At 44.0% G+C, this 19,098-nt stretch overlaps 1 protein-coding gene across 1 annotated transcript in view; it reads left to right on the top strand.

The window, feature by feature from the left end:
• Positions 1 to 1,935: 1,935 nt before the first annotated feature.
• LOC308286175 (uncharacterized protein) overlaps positions 1,936 to 19,098 on the top strand; it is a gene marked incomplete at its 3' end in the record, with an annotated part of 19,352 nt that continues 2,189 nt past the window's right edge. The window contains exons 1-9 of the mRNA XM_080727131.1: positions 1,936 to 2,069; positions 2,920 to 3,086; positions 4,742 to 4,839; positions 5,929 to 6,051; positions 6,769 to 6,846; positions 10,666 to 10,745; positions 12,446 to 12,640; positions 15,856 to 16,038; positions 17,690 to 17,788. Of these exons, the coding sequence (XP_080583257.1) occupies positions 1,992 to 2,069; positions 2,920 to 3,086; positions 4,742 to 4,839; positions 5,929 to 6,051; positions 6,769 to 6,846; positions 10,666 to 10,745; positions 12,446 to 12,640; positions 15,856 to 16,038; positions 17,690 to 17,788 (1,101 nt within the window). The 5' untranslated portion in view covers positions 1,936 to 1,991. The remainder of the gene's footprint in view (positions 2,070 to 2,919; positions 3,087 to 4,741; positions 4,840 to 5,928; positions 6,052 to 6,768; positions 6,847 to 10,665; positions 10,746 to 12,445; positions 12,641 to 15,855; positions 16,039 to 17,689; positions 17,789 to 19,098) is intronic.

Genomic DNA, 19,098 nt, shown 5'->3' with positions numbered 1-19,098 from the left:
GCTTGAGTCTGACATTGTCCCATTGACAAGAGATTTCAAAGGGGAGGGGATTTAACATTTGAAATTACCAATCACAATAGATCTGGTGGGAGGGGTTGTGTTTGACTTGTGTACACACAACATTCCCCCCTCCCCCTCCCCTCTATGTCAGTCATCAAACAGGTCGTTGTCTTTGATGCTTTAATTGATTAGAGTGATCACTAACAAGCTTTTGACATTTGTATGGCTCAATCAATTACTGCAGTTCACAACCCCTTTGAAGTTCAAAGGGAGCAATTAAGAGCTCTGGTGAGTTCCCTCTCCCTCCACTGTTTCTGTTGATTTTCAAAAGTTAGACCCACCCCCTCCTCCTTAGGCTTCGACTCTCATTGGCTGGTCTTGCCTCAGACCAGAGCAGATAGAGGTTCATTATGCAACACCAGACAGAGTTAAAATGATGTTTTTATGTGGTCACACCCACCAGTTCATTAAGTATGCCTGGTTGTCATGGTGGGTGGTGACCCAGCTGAAGTTAGCCACACCCACAGTGTTGGGTGAATGGTAAAAGGGGAGGGGACGAGTTTATTTGCACAGTATAACCACAGCCCATGGTCTATTAGAGTAATGTTAACTCCATAGACACATACTGTACAAAACAGAAACTATGGCACCACCTCTTTAAGTAAATTATCGTCTATTCTGGTTTCAGTTTAATCCAGTCCAGTATTGTCTATTTCGGCTCCAGGTTTTCCTAACAAGGAGAAGAAGAAGCTCGTGTATTTGGCGGGAACCATACCAGTCAGCTATGATGGTGAGAACCTTCAAAATAAGAGTTCTATATAATATATAATGGAACCATACCAGTCAGATATGATGGTGAGAACCTTCAAAATAAGAGCTCTATATAATATTTAATGGAACCATACCAGTCAGATATGATGGTGAGAACCTTCAAAATAAGAGCTCTATATAATATCTAATGGAACTATACCAGTCAGCTATTATGGTGAGAACCTTCAAAATAAGAGTTATTACATATTTTAGGTGATTATAACATTATATATTCATATTTTAGGAGGTGATCATAACATTATATATTATTAATATTTTAGGAGGTGATTATAACATTATAATATTCATATTTTAGGAGGTGATTACAACATTAAATATCCATATTTTAGGAGGTGATTATAACATAATTATTCATATTTTAGGAGGTGATTATAACATTATAATTATTCATATTTTAGGAGGTGATTACAACATATTAATATTCATATTTTAGGAGGTGATTATAACATTATATATTCATATTTTAGGAGGTGATTACAACATATTAATATTCATATTTTAGGAGGTGATTACAACATTATAATATTCATATTTTAGGAGGTGATTACAACATTACAATATTCATATTTTAGGAGGTGATTATAACATGTTAATATTCATATTTTAGGAGGTGATTATAACATGTTAATATTCATATTTTAGGAGGTGATTACAACATTAATATTCATATTTTAGGAGGTGATTACAACATATTAATATTCATATTTTAGGAGGTGATTATAACATGTTAATATTCATATTTTAGGAGGTGATTACAACATGTTAATATTCATATTTTAGGAGGTGATTATAACATGTTAATATTCATATTTTAGGAGGTGATTACAACATGTTAATATTCATATTTTAGGAGGTGATTACAACATTATAATATTCATATTCTAGGAGGTGATTACAACATTATAATATTCATATTAATATTCTTGATTATTCATATTAATATTCATATTTTAGGAGGTGATTACAACATTATAATATTCATATTTTAGGAGGTGATTACAACATGGTATTATTCATATTAATATTCATATTCTAGGAGGTGATTACAACATATTAATATTCATATTTTAGGAGGTGATTACAACATTCCGGTGTGCATGTGGATCCATGAGACTCATCCAGTGAACAGACCACGGTGTTACGTGTGTCCGTCCGTCACCATGGTGATCAACCCCAGCTGTCCTTGTGTGGACAGCAGTGGACATGTCAAGCTACCTGGGCTGACCAACTGGACACGGGTCAGTCTGTCTGTCTGTCAAGTGGGCATGACCTTTGGGCAAGTAGAACATGACCTGTACTTGCCCGATGGGCAAGTACTGAGACCTTAGTGTCAACCCCTGCCCCAAACCCGACCCGACATTTAGGGTAGGGTAGGGTTTATTTTTTTATTTTTTTTATTATTACTACATTCTTAGCCTCGGAAACCCAGGCTTTCTTTTGGCGATCGGAAGAAAAAGAAGCCTGGGCGATCACATTATGATCACTGTTGGAGGAAGTGTAGAATTTCCCTAACCAATCAGAGTGCAGAGAACGTCACACCGAATGTGTTGACGTCTTGACGCAGCAGCGTTCTCTGCGCTGAGCAGAGCAGCAGAGGGGGGAGGTCTGTCTGTCTGTCTGTCTGTCTGTCTGTCTGTCTGTCTGTCTGTCTGACCAACTGGACACGCGTTGTGAGCTTGTAGATCAGCATTTTTTTGGGCAAAGAGATTTGTTAGAGAGTGGGAACAAAAGACTGTATAAAGCTGAAAAACGCATTTCGCAACGAAAAACGCAGCAGTGTGCAAAGACCTTAAGTAGGTATATTATAAGTACGTTTACCTATGGAGGGTTTAAGTGATACCAGATATGCAGCTCGGCAAATAAAAGCTGAATTGATTGCGTGTGTGTGTGTGTGTGTGTGTGTGTGTGTGTGTGTGTGTGTGTGTGTGTGTGTGTGTGCGTGTGTGTGCGTGCTCGTTTGTGCGTGCGTGCTAGTGTGTGTGTGTGTGCTTGTGTGTGTGTGTGTGTGTGTGTGTGTGCATGTGTGTGTGTGTGTGCGTGTGTGTGCGTGCTCGTTTGTGCGTGTGTGTGTGTGTGTGTGTATTCCAGGGTGCGTCCAGTCTCACTCTGCTGCTCACCGAGATGAGGCTGGCCTTCCAGAAAGACACGCCCCTTTATGCCACGCCCCTGGCCTCCGATCAGACCCCGCCCCCTCCCGCCCACGGAGCGTGTGCAGAACGGTCCGAGCGGCAAGGCGGCGTCGGCACCGAGGCGAGGTGAGCGGGAACGCTGGTCACTGAAAACACACTGCATATTATTCAACTGTAAAATATAGGGTGTGCCAATATGTAGTTCTAGAGCGGCCATTTCTTGGGTCAACACAGGCTGAAGCCCTTTGCCCGTTTGCTGTATGAGGGGCGGCATAGCTCAGGGGTAGAGAAACCATTATTAGAGCACGAAGGGTTCCCGAAGGGTTCCCAGTTCGAATCCGGGCTCCCCCTGAGTTAATGTCGAAGGGTCCTTGGGTAAGACTCTGAACCCCTAATTGCTCCCGGTGAGTAGGTTGGTGCCTTGCATGGTTTCCTCTGCCACCGGTGTATGAATGTGTGTGTGAATGGGTGAATGTAATGCACAATCTCTGTAAAGCGCTTTGGATAAAAAGCGCTATATAAATGCACCATTTACTTTTTTTTTCACACACTGCGGATCCGAAGAGGAGTCATAAAAGGAGTCGATGAGTTTTTACCGGCATGTGACAAGACGCACGAATCGAACTGGTTTCGATCGAGAAAAGAACGCACGGCCGCAGCCACTTGTCGCACGGCAAATTCAGAGCCGGTGTGCATGAGGTCGTAGAGAATCATTGTTTTCTTAAAAAAATGCAATTGTCCGTTTTGTCCGTGCGAAAGAACGCGTCTGTGTGCAAAGCCCTTTACACAGGTGTTCTGATTGGAGTAGATTTTAGTTCTATGCCATCAAACAATTGAAACACCTGTGTTTTTACCCCAAATATGGCCACTCTAGGACTACAATTGCGTCACCGTTGGCACACCCTATAGGGCTGCAAAACATATTGATTGGGACGATTGATTTATGTTACATAAAATAGATCCTCCAGAAAAACACGGGAAAAATAAAAATAAAAACTTGATTTTGCGTTGAAATATGCTGGTATTTATGTGATTTTATGCGGTGAAATTGCATAAATTTGCAGGGGGTTTATGTGATTATATGTGTTGAAATATGCGGGTAGTTCCGAAATATGTGGGCGCAGATATGCAGTTATGCATTTTTCTTTTCTTTAAAAAAAAATAAGACCCCCGCATAATCTGCGACATTTGGCTGATTGTGTCGCGATCACATAATCACATTTTTCTGAAGGGTCAATAGTAATTCATGTATTATTATTATTATTATTACATGTTTTGCTTATTTTACCACTTTTTTCCCCCCCATTTAGTCGTTATGCCAATTGATTCCTCCCCACACACTGCTGTTGTACAGTAGGCCTATACTGTAGGACAGGTTAACTACGGTACTCAAGTAAATGTATTTAGTTACTCTTCACCACCGCCCCCACTCGCTCACTTCAACCCCCCCCCCCCTCCCCTCCCCTCCCATCATTTTGGCTCCCATTACAGGTATTTTTAACTCTTCGGACAGCTGGACGTAAACCCAGTGCACCCAGATCTTATAGTTCACCCAACACCCAACTCTTGAGAGCATAAAATGAAGATTTTACATCCCTATAGTTTACAGTAATTTTTTTTCATTTTATGCTCTCAAGAGTTAAAAATCTATCATGGATCCATCACTCTCCATCATTTAGCTGGGGACCACCTGGAACCCCCTCAGGGACCACTGGTGGTCCCCGGACCACTGGTTGAGAACCACCGATGTAGACTGTAATTATTTTTCAATGATTCCTCAGTCCTCATCACCTGACTTCATCACCACCAACATCATTATCATCATCATCCTCATCCTATCTGAAGAGCAGGCGATCCTCACAGCCAGCCGTGGAGAGAGGTGAGTTACTGACCAGTACAACCACAGGGTGTCACTGTTGTAGTGGGAGCTGACCAGTACAACCACATGGTGTCACTGTTGTAGTGGGAGCTGACCAGTACAACCACATGGTGTCACTGTTGTAGTGGGAGCTGACCAGTACAACCACATGGTGTCACTGTTGTAGTGGGAGCTGACCAGTACATCCACAGGGTGTCACTGTTGTAGTGGGAGCTGACCAGTACAACCACAGTGTGTTACTGCTGTACTGGGAGCTGACCAGTACAACCACAATGTGTCATTGTTGTGCTGGGAGCTGCTCGGTACAACCACAGTGTGTTACTGTTGTACTGACCAGTACAACCACAGTGTGTTACTGGTGTACTGACCAGTACAACCACAGTGTGTTACTGTCTGCTGTTGTACTGGGAGCTGACCGGTACAACCACAGTGTGTTACTGTCTGCTGTTGTACTGGGAGCTGACCAGTACAACCACAGTGTGTTACTGTCTGCTGTTGTACTGGGAGCTGACCGGTACAACCACAGTGTGTTACTGTCTGCTGTTGTGCTGGGAGCTGACCAGTACAACCACAGTGTGTTACTGTCTGCTGTTGTACTGGGAGCTGACCGGTACAACCACAGTGTGTTACTGTCTGCTGTTGTGCTGGGAGCTGACCGCAGTATTCTTAGATTGTCTTAAAATGACAAATTCTAAGGCGTTAAAAGCATTTGAAATTTTAATTTTTGAAAGTCGACGGCTATATGTAATTATAATATTTATTATCACTGCATTTATCTCGCCTGCAAAGTTGACAGGCGAGCTGTCCAATTAAAAACGTAAAAAATAAACATTTAGGCAAATGTTTAAATGTCTTTGCACACTGCTGCGTATTTCGTTGCGAAATGCGTTTTCCAGGGCAAGGAGAGAGAGAGAGAGATTTGCGAAACGGGCGGCAGTGTGCAAACGTGAGGTTGATTTTTTATTTGCGCGCTCCGAAATTCCCTCCGATAATCGGCCCGAAAAACGCAGCAGTGTGCAACCAGCTTAACACTAAGTAAATGTGAAACATGTCTTAAATAAACAAATACATTACTGGCCCCGCCCCTAGGTCCCAGCAGCCAATGGGAGCAGGGCAGGGTGAGGCGGTCGTACGCCGAGGAACTGCGAGGAATCGACTTCAGCTGCACTTCCTCCTCCTCCACCAACCCCTTCCTGTCAGCCAACTGCACAGGTAAAAATAGGGACTGCCCCATAGGTCCAACTCCCGTTGGGTCGAACAGCGTCGGCAGGTTAGATAATCACCCACGTCACGGTTACTGAGGTTAAGTTTAGGGTTAGGGTTAGAGTTTGGCATAGTTTTACTGAGGTTAGGATTAGGGTTAGGGTTAGAGCTAGGCATAGTTTTACTGAGGTTAAGTTTAGGGTTAGGGTTAGAGTTAAGCATAGTTTTACTGAGGTTAGGATTAGGGTTAGAGCTAGGCATAGTTTTACTGAGGTCAGGTTTAGGGTTAGGGTTAGAGTTAGGCATAGTTTTACTGATGTTAGGATTAGGGTTTGGGTTAGAGTTTGGTGGTCGATCCAAAGGGTGTTCGACCTAATGACATGTTACCGGTAAAAATAGTTAGATTAAAGGAGTAGTTCACCCCCAAAATGCCTTTTTTTCTATTGATTACTCATGCCATTCCGGATGGGGACCCGTTTCGAAACGGGTCCCCATCCGGAATCAATGGGGGTATCAAATTGTTGTCTTAGGAAAGTGACAAAAAAACAAAACATAGTATTGAACTCTACTCTCCATGGCATGAGTAATCAATAGAAAAAAAGGCATTTTGGGGGTGAACTACTCCTTTAATATGTACAATTACTATCCATATGTTATATGTAGAATATGAATATATCAGTACAATATTACTATGTCTTTATGCAAAGACATTGGTGTTGTTCTTAGTGTCGTCAGCAGGTGGCGACACCCTGAGCAGTCTGTTCAGCAACATGCAGCTTGACAGCACAGTCAACACAACACCGGGTGAGTACTGTTACTATTAATACTATCAGGGTTCCCACGGTCATGAAATTCCCGGAAATATTTTGAAATTTGAAAAATATTTGTCCAGCTCTGGAAAAGTTTTGAAATTGATCAAGGGTCCTGGAAGGTCCTGGAAAAATTAGCTATGCATTGTCTTTGGTTATTACAAATGTAATACTGGCCAAATTGTCAAATATTAGAGGCAGAAATTGTGAAAATAGCAGATCTAAATGCTGTGAGCATGTAGATCGGCTATTTTAACAATAGAACCGTGTTATACAAAACTCCTCAACTCTTAGTGCTTGTCAGGGTGGGGGGTCCCCAGTTAAAACATGATTATTTCAGGGTTCACGGCCTGAAAAGGTTGAGAACCACTGGCATACACTACCTGTCTTTGGGCATTGCGCATAGGAGTAAGTGACCTGTTATTGAGCTGAATTATTGTTATATAGTCCTGGAAATGGGGTTAAATATTCTGGAAAGGTTTTGGAAATGAATTGGTAAAAGTGGGTGGGAACCCTGTACTATACTATACTATACTATACTATATTATACTATACTATACTGTTACTGTTACTGTTATTATTACTATTACTAACACAACACAGTCAACACAATACAGGGTGAGTACAGTTACTGTTACTATACTATTAGTTAGATTAGTACTAATAATATGGCTACTAATACTGTTATTACTATTACTAGTATTACTATAAGCTATACTTCTACATTCCATAAGCTCTGTCTGCAGCCATGTTTAAAAGAAACTGGGCCTTAGTGTTCGTCAGGGTGGGGGGTCCCCTGTTAAAAATGATTATTTCGGGGGGAGAATGGGAATATTTTAGGGCTTGCGGCCTGAAAAGGTTGAGAACCACTGACTTAGAGTAGATGCACACTTCTAAAGTAACAATTTAAGGACTTTTTAATACCTCTAAAATGACAAATTAAACATTGGCCAAATTGTCAAATATTAGAGGCAGAAATTGTGAAGATAGCTGCGTTGTGAGCATGTAGATCTGCTATTTTCACAATAGAACCGTGTTACGCAAAATGTAATGCCTCAACTCTTAGTGCTCGTCAGGGTGTTTGGGGTGGTGACCGGTTAAAATATGACTTAAGACGGAGTAGATCTACATTAAACAGACCATGCTGCTGACCAGTCCTGTGGTGTTGATTTTATAGATCTACATTAAACAGACCATGCTGCTGACCGGTCCTGTGGTGTTGATTTTATAGATCTACATTAAACAGACCATGCTGCTGACCAGTCCTGTGGTGTTGATTTTATAGATCTACATTAAACAGACCATGCTGCTGACCGGTCCTGTGGTGTTGATTTTATAGATCTACATTAAATAGACCATGCTGCTGACCAGTCCTGTGGTGTTGATTTTATAGATCTACATTAAACAGACCATGCTGCTGACCAGTCCTGTGGTGTTGATTTTATAGATCTACATTAAATAGACCATGCTGCTGACCAGTCCTGTGGTGTTGATAGATCTACATTAAACAGACCATGCTGCTGACCAGTCCTGTGGTGTTGATTTTATAGATCTACATTAAATAGTCCATGCTGCTGACCAGTCCTGTGGTGTTGATTTTATAGATCTACATTAAATAGTCCATGCTGCTGACCAGTCCTGTGGTGTTGATTTTATAGATCTACATTAAATAGTACATGCTGCTGACCAGTCCTGTGGTGTTGATTTTATAGATCTACATTAAATAGACCATGCTGCTGACCAGTCCTGTGGTGTTGATTTTATAGATCTACATTAAATAGTCCATGCTGCTGACCAGTCCTGTGGTGTTGATTTTATAGATCTACATTAAATAGACCATGCTGCTGACCGGTCCTGTGGTGTTGATTTTATAGATCTACATTAAACAGACCATGCTGCTGACCAGTCCTGTGGTGTTGATTTTATAGATCTACATTAAACAGACCATGCTGCTGACTGGTCCTGTGGTGTTGATTTTATAGATCTACATTAAACAGACCATGCTGCTGACCAGTCCTGTGGTGTTGATTTTATAGATCTACATTAAACAGACCATGCTGCTGACCAGTCCTGTGGTGTTGATTTTATAGATCTACATTAAACAGACCATGCTGCTGACTGGTCCTGTGGTGTTGATTTTATAGATCTACATTAAACAGACCATGCTGCTGACCAGTCCTGTGGTGTTGATTTTATAGATCTACATTAAATAGACCATGCTGCTGACCAGTCCTGTGGTGTTGATTTTATAGATCTACATTAAACAGACCATGCTGCTGACCAGTCCTGTGGTGTTGATTTTATAGATCTACATTAAACAGACCATGCTGCTGACTGGTCCTGTGGTGTTGATTTTATAGATCTACATTAAACAGACCATGCTGCTGACCAGTCCTGTGGTGTTGATTTTATAGATCTACATTAAATAGACCATGCTGCTGACCAGTCCTGTGGTGTTGATTTTATAGATCTACATTAAATAGACCATGCTGCTGACCAGTCCTGTGGTGTTGATTTTATAGATCTACATTAAACAGACCATGCTGCTGACCAGTCCTGTGGTGTTGATTTTATAGATCTACATTAAATAGACCATGCAGCTGACCGGTCCTGTGGTGTTGATTTTATAGATCTACATTAAATAGACCATGCTGCTGACCGGTCCTGTGGTGTTGATTTTATAGATCTACATTAAACAGACCATGCTGCTGACCAGTCCTGTGGTGTTGATTTTATAGATCTACATTAAACAGACCATGCTGCTGACCAGTCCTGTGGTGTTGATTTTATAGATCTACATTAAACAGACCATGCTGCTGACCAGTCCTGTGGTGTTGATTTTATAGATCTACATTAAATAGACCATGCTGCTGACCAGTCCTGTGGTGTTGATTTTATAGATCTACATTAAATAGACCATGCTGCTGACTGGTCCTGTGTTGTTGATTTTATAGATCTACATTAAATAGTCCATGCTGCTGACCAGTCCTGTGGTGTTGATTTTATAGATCTACATTAAATAGACCATGCTGCTGACCAGTCCTGTGGTGTTGATTTTATAGATCTACATTAAATAGTCCATGCTGCTGACCGGTCCTGTGGTGTTGATTTTATAGATCTACATTAAATAGACCATGCTGCTGACTGGTCCTGTGTTGTTGATTTTATAGATCTACATTAAATAGTCCATGCTGCTGACCGGTCCTGTGGTGTTGATTTTATAGATCTACATTAAACAGACCATGCTGCTGACCAGTCCTGTGGTGTTGATTTTATAGATCTACATTAAATAGACCATGCTGCTGACCAGTCCTGTGGTGTTGATTTTATAGATCTACATTAAATAGACCATGCTGCTGACCAGTCCTGTGGTGTTGATTTTATAGATCTACATTAAATAGACCATGCTGCTGACCAGTCCTGTGGTGTTGATTTTATAGATCTACATTAAATAGACCATGCTGCTGACTGGTCCTGTGTTGTTGATTTTATAGATCTACATTAAATAGTCCATGCTGCTGACCAGTCCTGTGGTGTTGATTTTATAGATCTACATTAAATAGTCCATGCTGCTGACCGGTCCTGTGGTGTTGATTTTATAGATCTACATTAAATAGTCCATGCTGCTGACCGGTCCTGTGGTGTTGATTTTATAGATCTACATTAAACAGACCATGCTGCTGACCAGTCCTGTGGTGTTGATTTTATAGATCTACATTAAATAGTCCATGCTGCTGACCGGTCCTGTGGTGTTGATTTTATAGACATTAAATAGACCATGCTGCTGACCGGTCCTGTGGTGTTGATTTTATAGATCCCGCGTGCCACCAATCAGAGGCCACTAAGAGCACAAAGCCCCGCCCCTCACAGCCTATTGGACGGGACAGGTGTCAGGTAAGGGTGACGGGCATGTTGCCGTGGTGACACGGTGACTCTTAACTCGACCAAAGATGCTTAAAGGGGAACACCACCCATATTGAACTATGTCATTAACTCATAGGGTGCCAATGACTTCTCATGACTTATTTTTTCCGATATCCCTCGTGCCTCATGACCAGGGGTGCACATTTTTTTCTTGTTTTTTGGTCTTCCCAGTGTCTCTTCCAGCCCCCCCAAAAAAAAAAACAATTCATTAACTCTAAGCCTTGCCTTTCATTTCAGTGATTTTGCGGAATGGGCGTGTCTGAACGCTACTTTTTTGAAATCAGCGTAGGTCACCTTTGGGCTCATTTCCTATTGGGTCCCCTCGAGAAGGGGGCGGAAATTTTTGGGAGGCTATATTCTATTGAGACTATATATGTGAGGTGGAACCATGAGGTAAAGTGGTGCTAAAATTGGAACGATACAGAGAAGATTAGCATGATGCCATGGTATCTTCTCTGTATCGTTCTAATTTTAGCCCAAAGAAAGCGCTCCGTTGCCAACAAAGGGCATTTTGGTATTGCATCTTAAATGGCTTGGAATTAGAGACAGACAGAACATGAAATTTAACTCATTTGCTGCCCCCTCCCGAGTTTCCTGAGTTATTACCGTTGCTAGAGGCCGCCAGGCCCTTGCCTGACTGCGAGCGCCAGACATCTCACACCACACTACGTGGGGGGAAGAGAGTCTGAGATTACGGACGGAGATTCTACTTCGGCGTGGGCGGGCTAAAGCCTATTGACGTCACACACACACACACACACACACACACACACACACACACACACACACACACATACACACACACACACACACACACACGCGACGGCGACGTGGCATTGCAAAAATACGTTATTTCTCACAACATATTATATGTCTGCATGTTTACGTTAGTGCAAAATGGTATTAAAACGTGATGAAACAGCACTATTGCATCTTTTATTACAGACAGTTTTCACGGACAAATCAGAGTCCACTAGACTCTCACGTGGGCAGAGGACACCAATCAGAGTCCACGAGCGAGTCTCACGTGAGCTCAAGAGCTCTGTTTGGAGGGGGCTGGGACCGGAGCAGCCAAGCCACGTGCCCCAAGCATACAACCCTGATTGGCCCATTCAATTCGCCCGCTCTAAGGGCGCCTTCGAAATAGATTAAAATATGTGCAGCTTCAGTCCACACTACAAACCACCCACCAACAGGGGGTGGTGATGTGCGGACTGAAGTGTCAGGCTAGCCAGGCCCGAGTTTCCCGAGTTGGCAGCCATTTTGACGTTTTCTTTTTTTCTAAACCTCCAAAAATATAGTAGGCATGATCGCAATCTGTTTACATTTGAAGAAAACATAATGGCTTCTATCTCATGAATGCCTGAACGGATTTCCAAGGATTATTTTTGTTTGAAAGCTGTGAACAGCGTGCACACACGTGGTGCATGATCTAGGCATGGGCGTGCACGATCCGTGCACTATGAATTACATGGAAGTCTATGGAGTCTAAGGCATCCTGGTACTTGGCAGCCATTTTGAAAAAAGCAGCGAATGGGTTAAATATCTGAGTGGTTTAGGCTAAAACCTGTATAAAACCGTATTATGGACCAAAAATTATATAAAATATATATTTTTAAAAGCATGGTGTGTCCCCTTTAAGTAAGAAATGAGAGTACTTTTCCCTGCAGGGTGTGTTGCTGCCCCCTGCTGGGCTCTCCGGCGACAAGGCGGCCATGTTTGTTCACCTGCTCAACCTGAAGAGGCGGAGCTTCAGCCCGGCCGAAGTCCTGGAGGCGGTCCAGTCCAGCAAGGACCTCCAATCAGCCGTCAAGTTCCTGTCACATGACTGTCCCATCTGCCAGGAGCAGGTGTCCTTCAGCAAGGTAGGGACATTTAGGAAGATGGGCCGTCCCAGTTGGAGCCACCAGAGGCCACATGGTACCCACATCCTACAGATAGTCTCCTAAGTGACCACCAGAGGCCACATGGTACCCACATCCTACAGATAGTCTCCTAAGTGACCACCAGAGGCCACATGGTACCCACATCCTACAGATAGTCTCCTAAGTGACCACCAGAGGCCACATGGTACCCACATCCTACAGATAGTCTCCTAAGTGACCACCAGAGGCCACATGGTACCCACATCCTACAGATAGTCTCCTAAGTGACCACTAGAGACCACATGGTACCCACATCCTACAGATAGTCTCCTAAGTGACCACTAGAGACCACATGGTACCCACATCCTACAGATAGTCTCCTAAGTGACCACCAGAGGCCACATGGTACCCACATCCTACAGATAGTCTCCTAAGTGACCACCAGAGGCCACATGGTACCCACATCCTACAGATAGTCTCCTAAGTGACCACCAGAGGCCACATGGTACCCACATCCTACAGATAGTCTCCTAAGTGACCACCAGAGGCCACATGGTACCCACATTCTACAGATAGTCTCCTAAGTGACCACCAGAGGCCACATGGTACCCACATTCTACAGATAGTCTCCTAAGTGACCACCAGAGACCACATGGTACCCACATCCTACAGATAGTCTCCTAAGTGACCACCAGAGGCCACATGGTACCCACATCCTACAGATAGTCTCCTAAGTGACCACCAGTGGTCACATGGTACCCACATCCTACAGATAGTCTCCTAAGTGACGTGCTGGGCCCCTGATTCAGCCCGGGTAAAAGAGTTGGAGAGACCCTCATTGTGCGCTATAGAGAGATCTCTCTCTATTGCGCTGCTGCTACTCAAAGATTTGTGCCAGTGGGCCAATTACACAAGTTATATTTTGTCGTTTTGTCGGGTTGAAACCTTGTATGTCCAAAACCGTTTGTTTTGTATTTATCATTTTAAAAATGATTTAAACTAGTGAAAACAGGCTGTTTTCACTACTTTTGTGCGACTGCCTTGTACGATGAAGCAGGGTTTTGCTTTGCGAAAAAATTTCCAAATTTGAAACTTGGAAATACGAGGTTTCTGTCCAACATTTTTTTTCCTAATGGCCGGCCTGGACCGGTCAAGAATGAACCGGCCGTTAGGGAGTTGTTCCGCTTTTCCCAATGGCCAGCACGTCCTTGCTGGTTCTCAACCTTTTCTGGCCGAGTCCCCCAAAATAATCATATTATCTACAAGTAGATCGGCTATTTTTTGGCCTGTCCTCCGTCCAGATGGTGAAGATGACTCACTGCAGCTGCTCAGTGTGTGAGCAGTGTTTCAAGCAGAGTTTCCATTAGCCGGTATCCAACGGCCATTGACCATTAAAATATTTAATTGGCCGCTAATTCTAAAGACCGCCGGCCACCAAATATCAGAGCTACAAGCTCACAACATGTCGGAACTTGCAGCTTTGTGAGCTTGCATCATGTCTGCTATGCTCGACACGAACCGTCATGCGGCGAAGCAAATATCCAGCTTTTCACAGCTGAAAGCTAAACGAAACCGGACCCAGTTGGCGATAATAAAACAGGGATCTAAACTCCTATGCGTTGTGGAATCACGTGGATATTATACAATCAAGCACCTTTCTGATCGCAGCAATGGATGTGGTTGTGAAAGTTGGACACGTTGATTGCAGCTGCAGTCACCCTTCCTTGCGCCCCATCATGACATAACAAAACAAACACAGTCCCTCAGACTTGTAGGTTTGCATATTAAGGTTTAATGAGATCATATTAGTATGGGCTACTGTGCAACTACGTCGCGCTAGGCAAGCAGTTCACTCGCGCCCACTTTATTCAGTTCCCTTTTTTGCCTTTTTCTGCATGAATATTGTAGATAGATATTTAGTTAACTATAAAAACAGGAACAGGTTGCATCTGTGATAAAGAGGAGAGAAGTACAGCACTTGTGTAACTATACACAAGTGCTGTGTATTAGGGTTGTGCACCCTAATTATCATTTGGGTGCACAACGCACAATCACATACAGTAGCCATCATTTGGGTGCACAACGCACAATCACATACAGTAGCCTACTGTATCTGCAAACACGCATGTAACATTAATTATAATATGGACGATAAATGAATTTGTTGGCCGGTAAAATCATAGATATACAAAGCTAGATGCCTCATTGTCCGCTGCAGTCCATTGGAGCGACTTGCAACAACTGGAGAGCAGACGTCCGCGATTGCCGGAGACCACGCTGCCAGTCATGTGACTACTGGCCAATCACAGCGCGTCTTTTCCGTGACTTTCAATCCATCAATTTCCTGATGTTGCGCGGCTCAGCTGTTCTTAGAGGCTGTGAGTGTAAAGGCCCGCCCCCACCTGCTTCTGATTGGCCAACAACTTCCGGTTTCTGTGACGCACGTGGAAGTGGGAACGACCGTAAACGACCGGTCGGCGAGTCCTGCGATCTCACGCCTCAGAGCCGAAGGAGGCGTCGACCTTTCTATGTCTATATGGGTAAAATATAACCCTTTCTATGTCTATGGGTAAAATATAACCCTTTCTATGTCTATGGGTAAAATATAACCCTTTCTATGTCTATGGGTAAAATATAACCCTTTCTATGTCTATATGGGTAAAATATAACCCAGCCGGAGGAGGTGTCTACCTTTCTATGTCTATGGGTAAAATATAACTAGTGACCGACCGATATATTACCGATATATCGGCCACCGATATGACCTTTTTGGCCATATCGGTATGCACCGATATGCGACGATATCCACCGATATGCGACCGATATGACCGATATAACCGATATGCGACCAATATAACCAATAGAACTTTTTTTAGGGGCTAGTGAAAGTATGGTTTGTGCGATGTGAAATGTGATAATCACAGTAATCAAGGGCTTTAGGAGACAAATGAGACTCCAGTCCAGTTAGAGAACAGCATATTGGAGGTCTGTGGCTCTTTGATAAAGACGAAAAAGGCCTGTTTTATATAGATGTATATATCGGTATCGTATCGTTACCGGTGATGGCTCCCCTCTCTAGAATCGGTATCGTATCGGATCACAAAAAAGTCTATCGGTCGGTCACTAAATATAACCCAGCCCGCCACCATGGCCGGCCCCCAAACTGCCTAGCGGAAACCCTGGTTTCAAGGTGTATTTCTCTCTCTCTCCACTAGATGGTGGTGATGACCCATTGCAGCTGCTCGGTGTGTGAGCAGTGTTTCAAGGTGTATTTCTCCACGGCCGTCAAAGAGAAGACGGTCACCCAGATGAACTGTCCTTTGTGCAGCCAACCCGACCTGACTCACAACACCGCCCTGGAGGACAAGATGGAGTACTACAACCTGCTGGACACACAGGTACTGCAAAATAGAACGTTAGCTTTTGAGAATTGCTTCCTTTCTTACTAGTCGTGTGCGATGAGGGATTGAATGTAGGAGTGTCATAAGTAATGTTGGAGAACCCAGACCGGTGCCCGTTGGGCAGAATAGTCACCAATGACGTCCAGTTGTGCAATACCCGTTGTGTCTGTCTGTCTGGCTGGCACTCTTATGGTGTTCTATATGGTGTTCCGTGTCCAGGCCAGTCTGTGATGTCATCTCTAAATTTGGGCACTGTAGTGATGCCAGTCAGTGATGTCAGTTGGGCTTTGTTACCATGGTGGTGGCACTGTTTAGTATCAGTGATGTCATCATGCAGACAGACGGTCAGACGGCGGACAGACATTCGGTAAATTAATAGTTAGAATGTTTTTATTCCTTTTAGTGGACAGTTTATTGTGGGCTCGCCTGAAAAACGAGAACACTGCGTTATCCTCATGATGTATATATGTGAGTTCCGCCGCATATCAATTTCTGCCGCAGACGGTACAAAGGCAGGGCTCTTAGCCAATGAGGCGCAATTGATGGAAAAAATCTGGGAGTGGTGTTAGCTGGAGTATTGGTTGAGCTTCACATGACAGTTAGCATGCTGCAGAATATAGTCACGAGCGAGCTCACACTGTTTCGTAGGAACAGTATTTCTAGTTGTCTATTGCTGTTGCTTGTCATGGTTGCCAGTTCCCACCTGATGTCATGTGGGAGTTCAGACTGCTCCACACCGTACTGAAGAACTGCTAGCATAACGTATTCAGACTAGGACATACGTAGATGACGTACAGGTCCTTGTTGGATGTATGCGATTCTTGAGAGAGAATTATACGATCTCCCGCCATGCAACAGAACATTCACACTAGGGATGGGACGATATGAAGATTGTGACTAAAACAACTTGCACGCGTGCGAACTGCGAAGCCATGTGGACCCCCTCCCCCACTTTATAAATGCTATCTGCGCCCCTGTAGTCGACAAAATCAACTCTAGTCTTAGTATAATACTTAGTGTTTTGTGTTCTCAGGTCACAAATAGCTAAAGTATACCAGTAAGACGCCTAAAGCTGGGTTCAAACCTTGATGGTTCGAGCGGCACGATTATATACAAAACTGTCGCCTCGTCCAACTGAATCGACCTTCGCTTCCTCCTGACTCCGCCCATCACGCCCTGACAGACAATCAGCGTTGATGTTTTTGGTGTTTGGAGTCGGGACTCCCTTTTTTCCGGGTGTTTCGTCTTGATTCCAACGGGACGTGATTTTTTTTTACCAACACGGACCTGCACAACCAAAGTGAAGCGATAGAAGCCACTAGAATAGAAGAAACAGCTTCAGGTTTGGACGGAGCTCTGGGGGTGAAAAGCGACCTGTCTTGGCCATATGGATTCTGTCGTCTGACATCATACATACAATCCCTTTTATGCCCATATATATATATATATATATATATATATATATATATATATATATGCTCTGAATATCTGACATCACTGTGATGTGTCAGGGGAACAACAGTGTCAGGCGTTACAGACAGACAGACTGACAGAGATACGGTCAAGCTACGGTCAAATGAAGAATTATACTACTAAAGTATAAAATCATGGTTAAAGTGGTTCAAATGAAGTGTTGTTGTGTCATCAGATCCGTCACTACCTGTCCTCAGACCTCCATGAGCTGTACCAGAGGAAGCTGAGAGACCATGCTCTGACCAGCATGGATAACTTCACCTGGTGTGCACACGTACGTACACACGCACGCACGCACGCACGCACGCACGCACGCGCACACACACACACACACACACACACACACACACACACACACACACACACACACACACACACACACACACACACACACACACACACACACACACACACACACACACACACAGAACATGCCCAACATCAATTTCTGTGCACATGTACGTCCACGAAGTGTTGTGCCTGAACGCGTTCAATAAACGATCGTTCATGAACTCGTTTATGTTTTGGGGCGAACGGAACGTTCTTTATTTCCACTTTGTTTATCGTGAACGTGTCCATTCTGGCGTTCATGAGCGGCGAGCGGTCTCGTCTTTCTTTGCATTCACTTTGAAGCACAACACACAGACATCAAAGGGGGCTTGAGCCCCTGCCCTTTTATCCGTCTGTAAAAAGTGCCCTCTCCAGACCATGAATGCAGTTTTTACTATGGTGAAAGAAATGCTAATGCCCCCTCTTTCCATGCCATACCTGTCCTGAAGTCAGCATTCAAAAGAATTGCCTTGTCCAAACTCTCCTGAACTTGAATGCAGCATCTTATGTTGAAATAATTGCCCTCTCTGTGAAGAAATCAAGCATCGAAAATAGCCGACCTCCAAGCTCACAACGCGTTGTGAGCTTGGAGGTCTGCTATTTTCAATATTTTCACCAAAAGGCCCTTTTAGACATTTCAGCCCCTGCTGAAATGTCTCCTGCTGAACATTCTCTGCACGTCCCTGGCTGTGTGTGCATCGCCCCCTCGTAGCCTGACTTAGACTTCGCCCCCTCGTAGCCTGACTTAGACTTCGCCCCCTCGTAGCCTGACTTAGACTTCGCCCCCTCGTAGCCTGACTTAGACTTCGCCCCCTCGTAGCCTGACTTAGACTTCGTCCCCTCGTAGCCTGACTTAGACTTCGCCCCCTCGTAGCCTGACTTAGACTTCGCCCCCTCGTAGCCTGACTTAGACTTCGCCCCCTCGTAGCCTGACTTAGACTTCGCCCCCTCGTAGCCTGACTTAGACTTCGCCCCCTCGTAGCCTGACTTAGACTTCGTCCCCTCGTAGCCTGACTTAGACATCGTCCCCTCGTAGCCTGACTTAGACTTCGCCCCCTCGTAGCCTGACTTAGACTTCGCCCCCTCGTAGCCTGACTTAGACTTCGCCCCCTCGTAGCCTGACTTAGACTTCGCCCCCTCGTAGCCTGACTTAGACTTCGTCCCCTCGTAGCCTGACTTAGACTTCGTCCCCTCGTAGCCTGACTTAGACTTCGCCCCCTCGTAGCCTGACTTAGACTTCGTCCCCTCGTAGCC

This window comes from Nannobrachium achirus (genome assembly GCF_963921795.1).
Source record: "Nannobrachium achirus genome assembly, chromosome: 5".
NCBI lineage: Eukaryota > Metazoa > Chordata > Actinopteri > Myctophiformes > Myctophidae > Nannobrachium > Nannobrachium achirus.
This window is presented reverse-complemented; position numbering and strand designations above follow the sequence as displayed.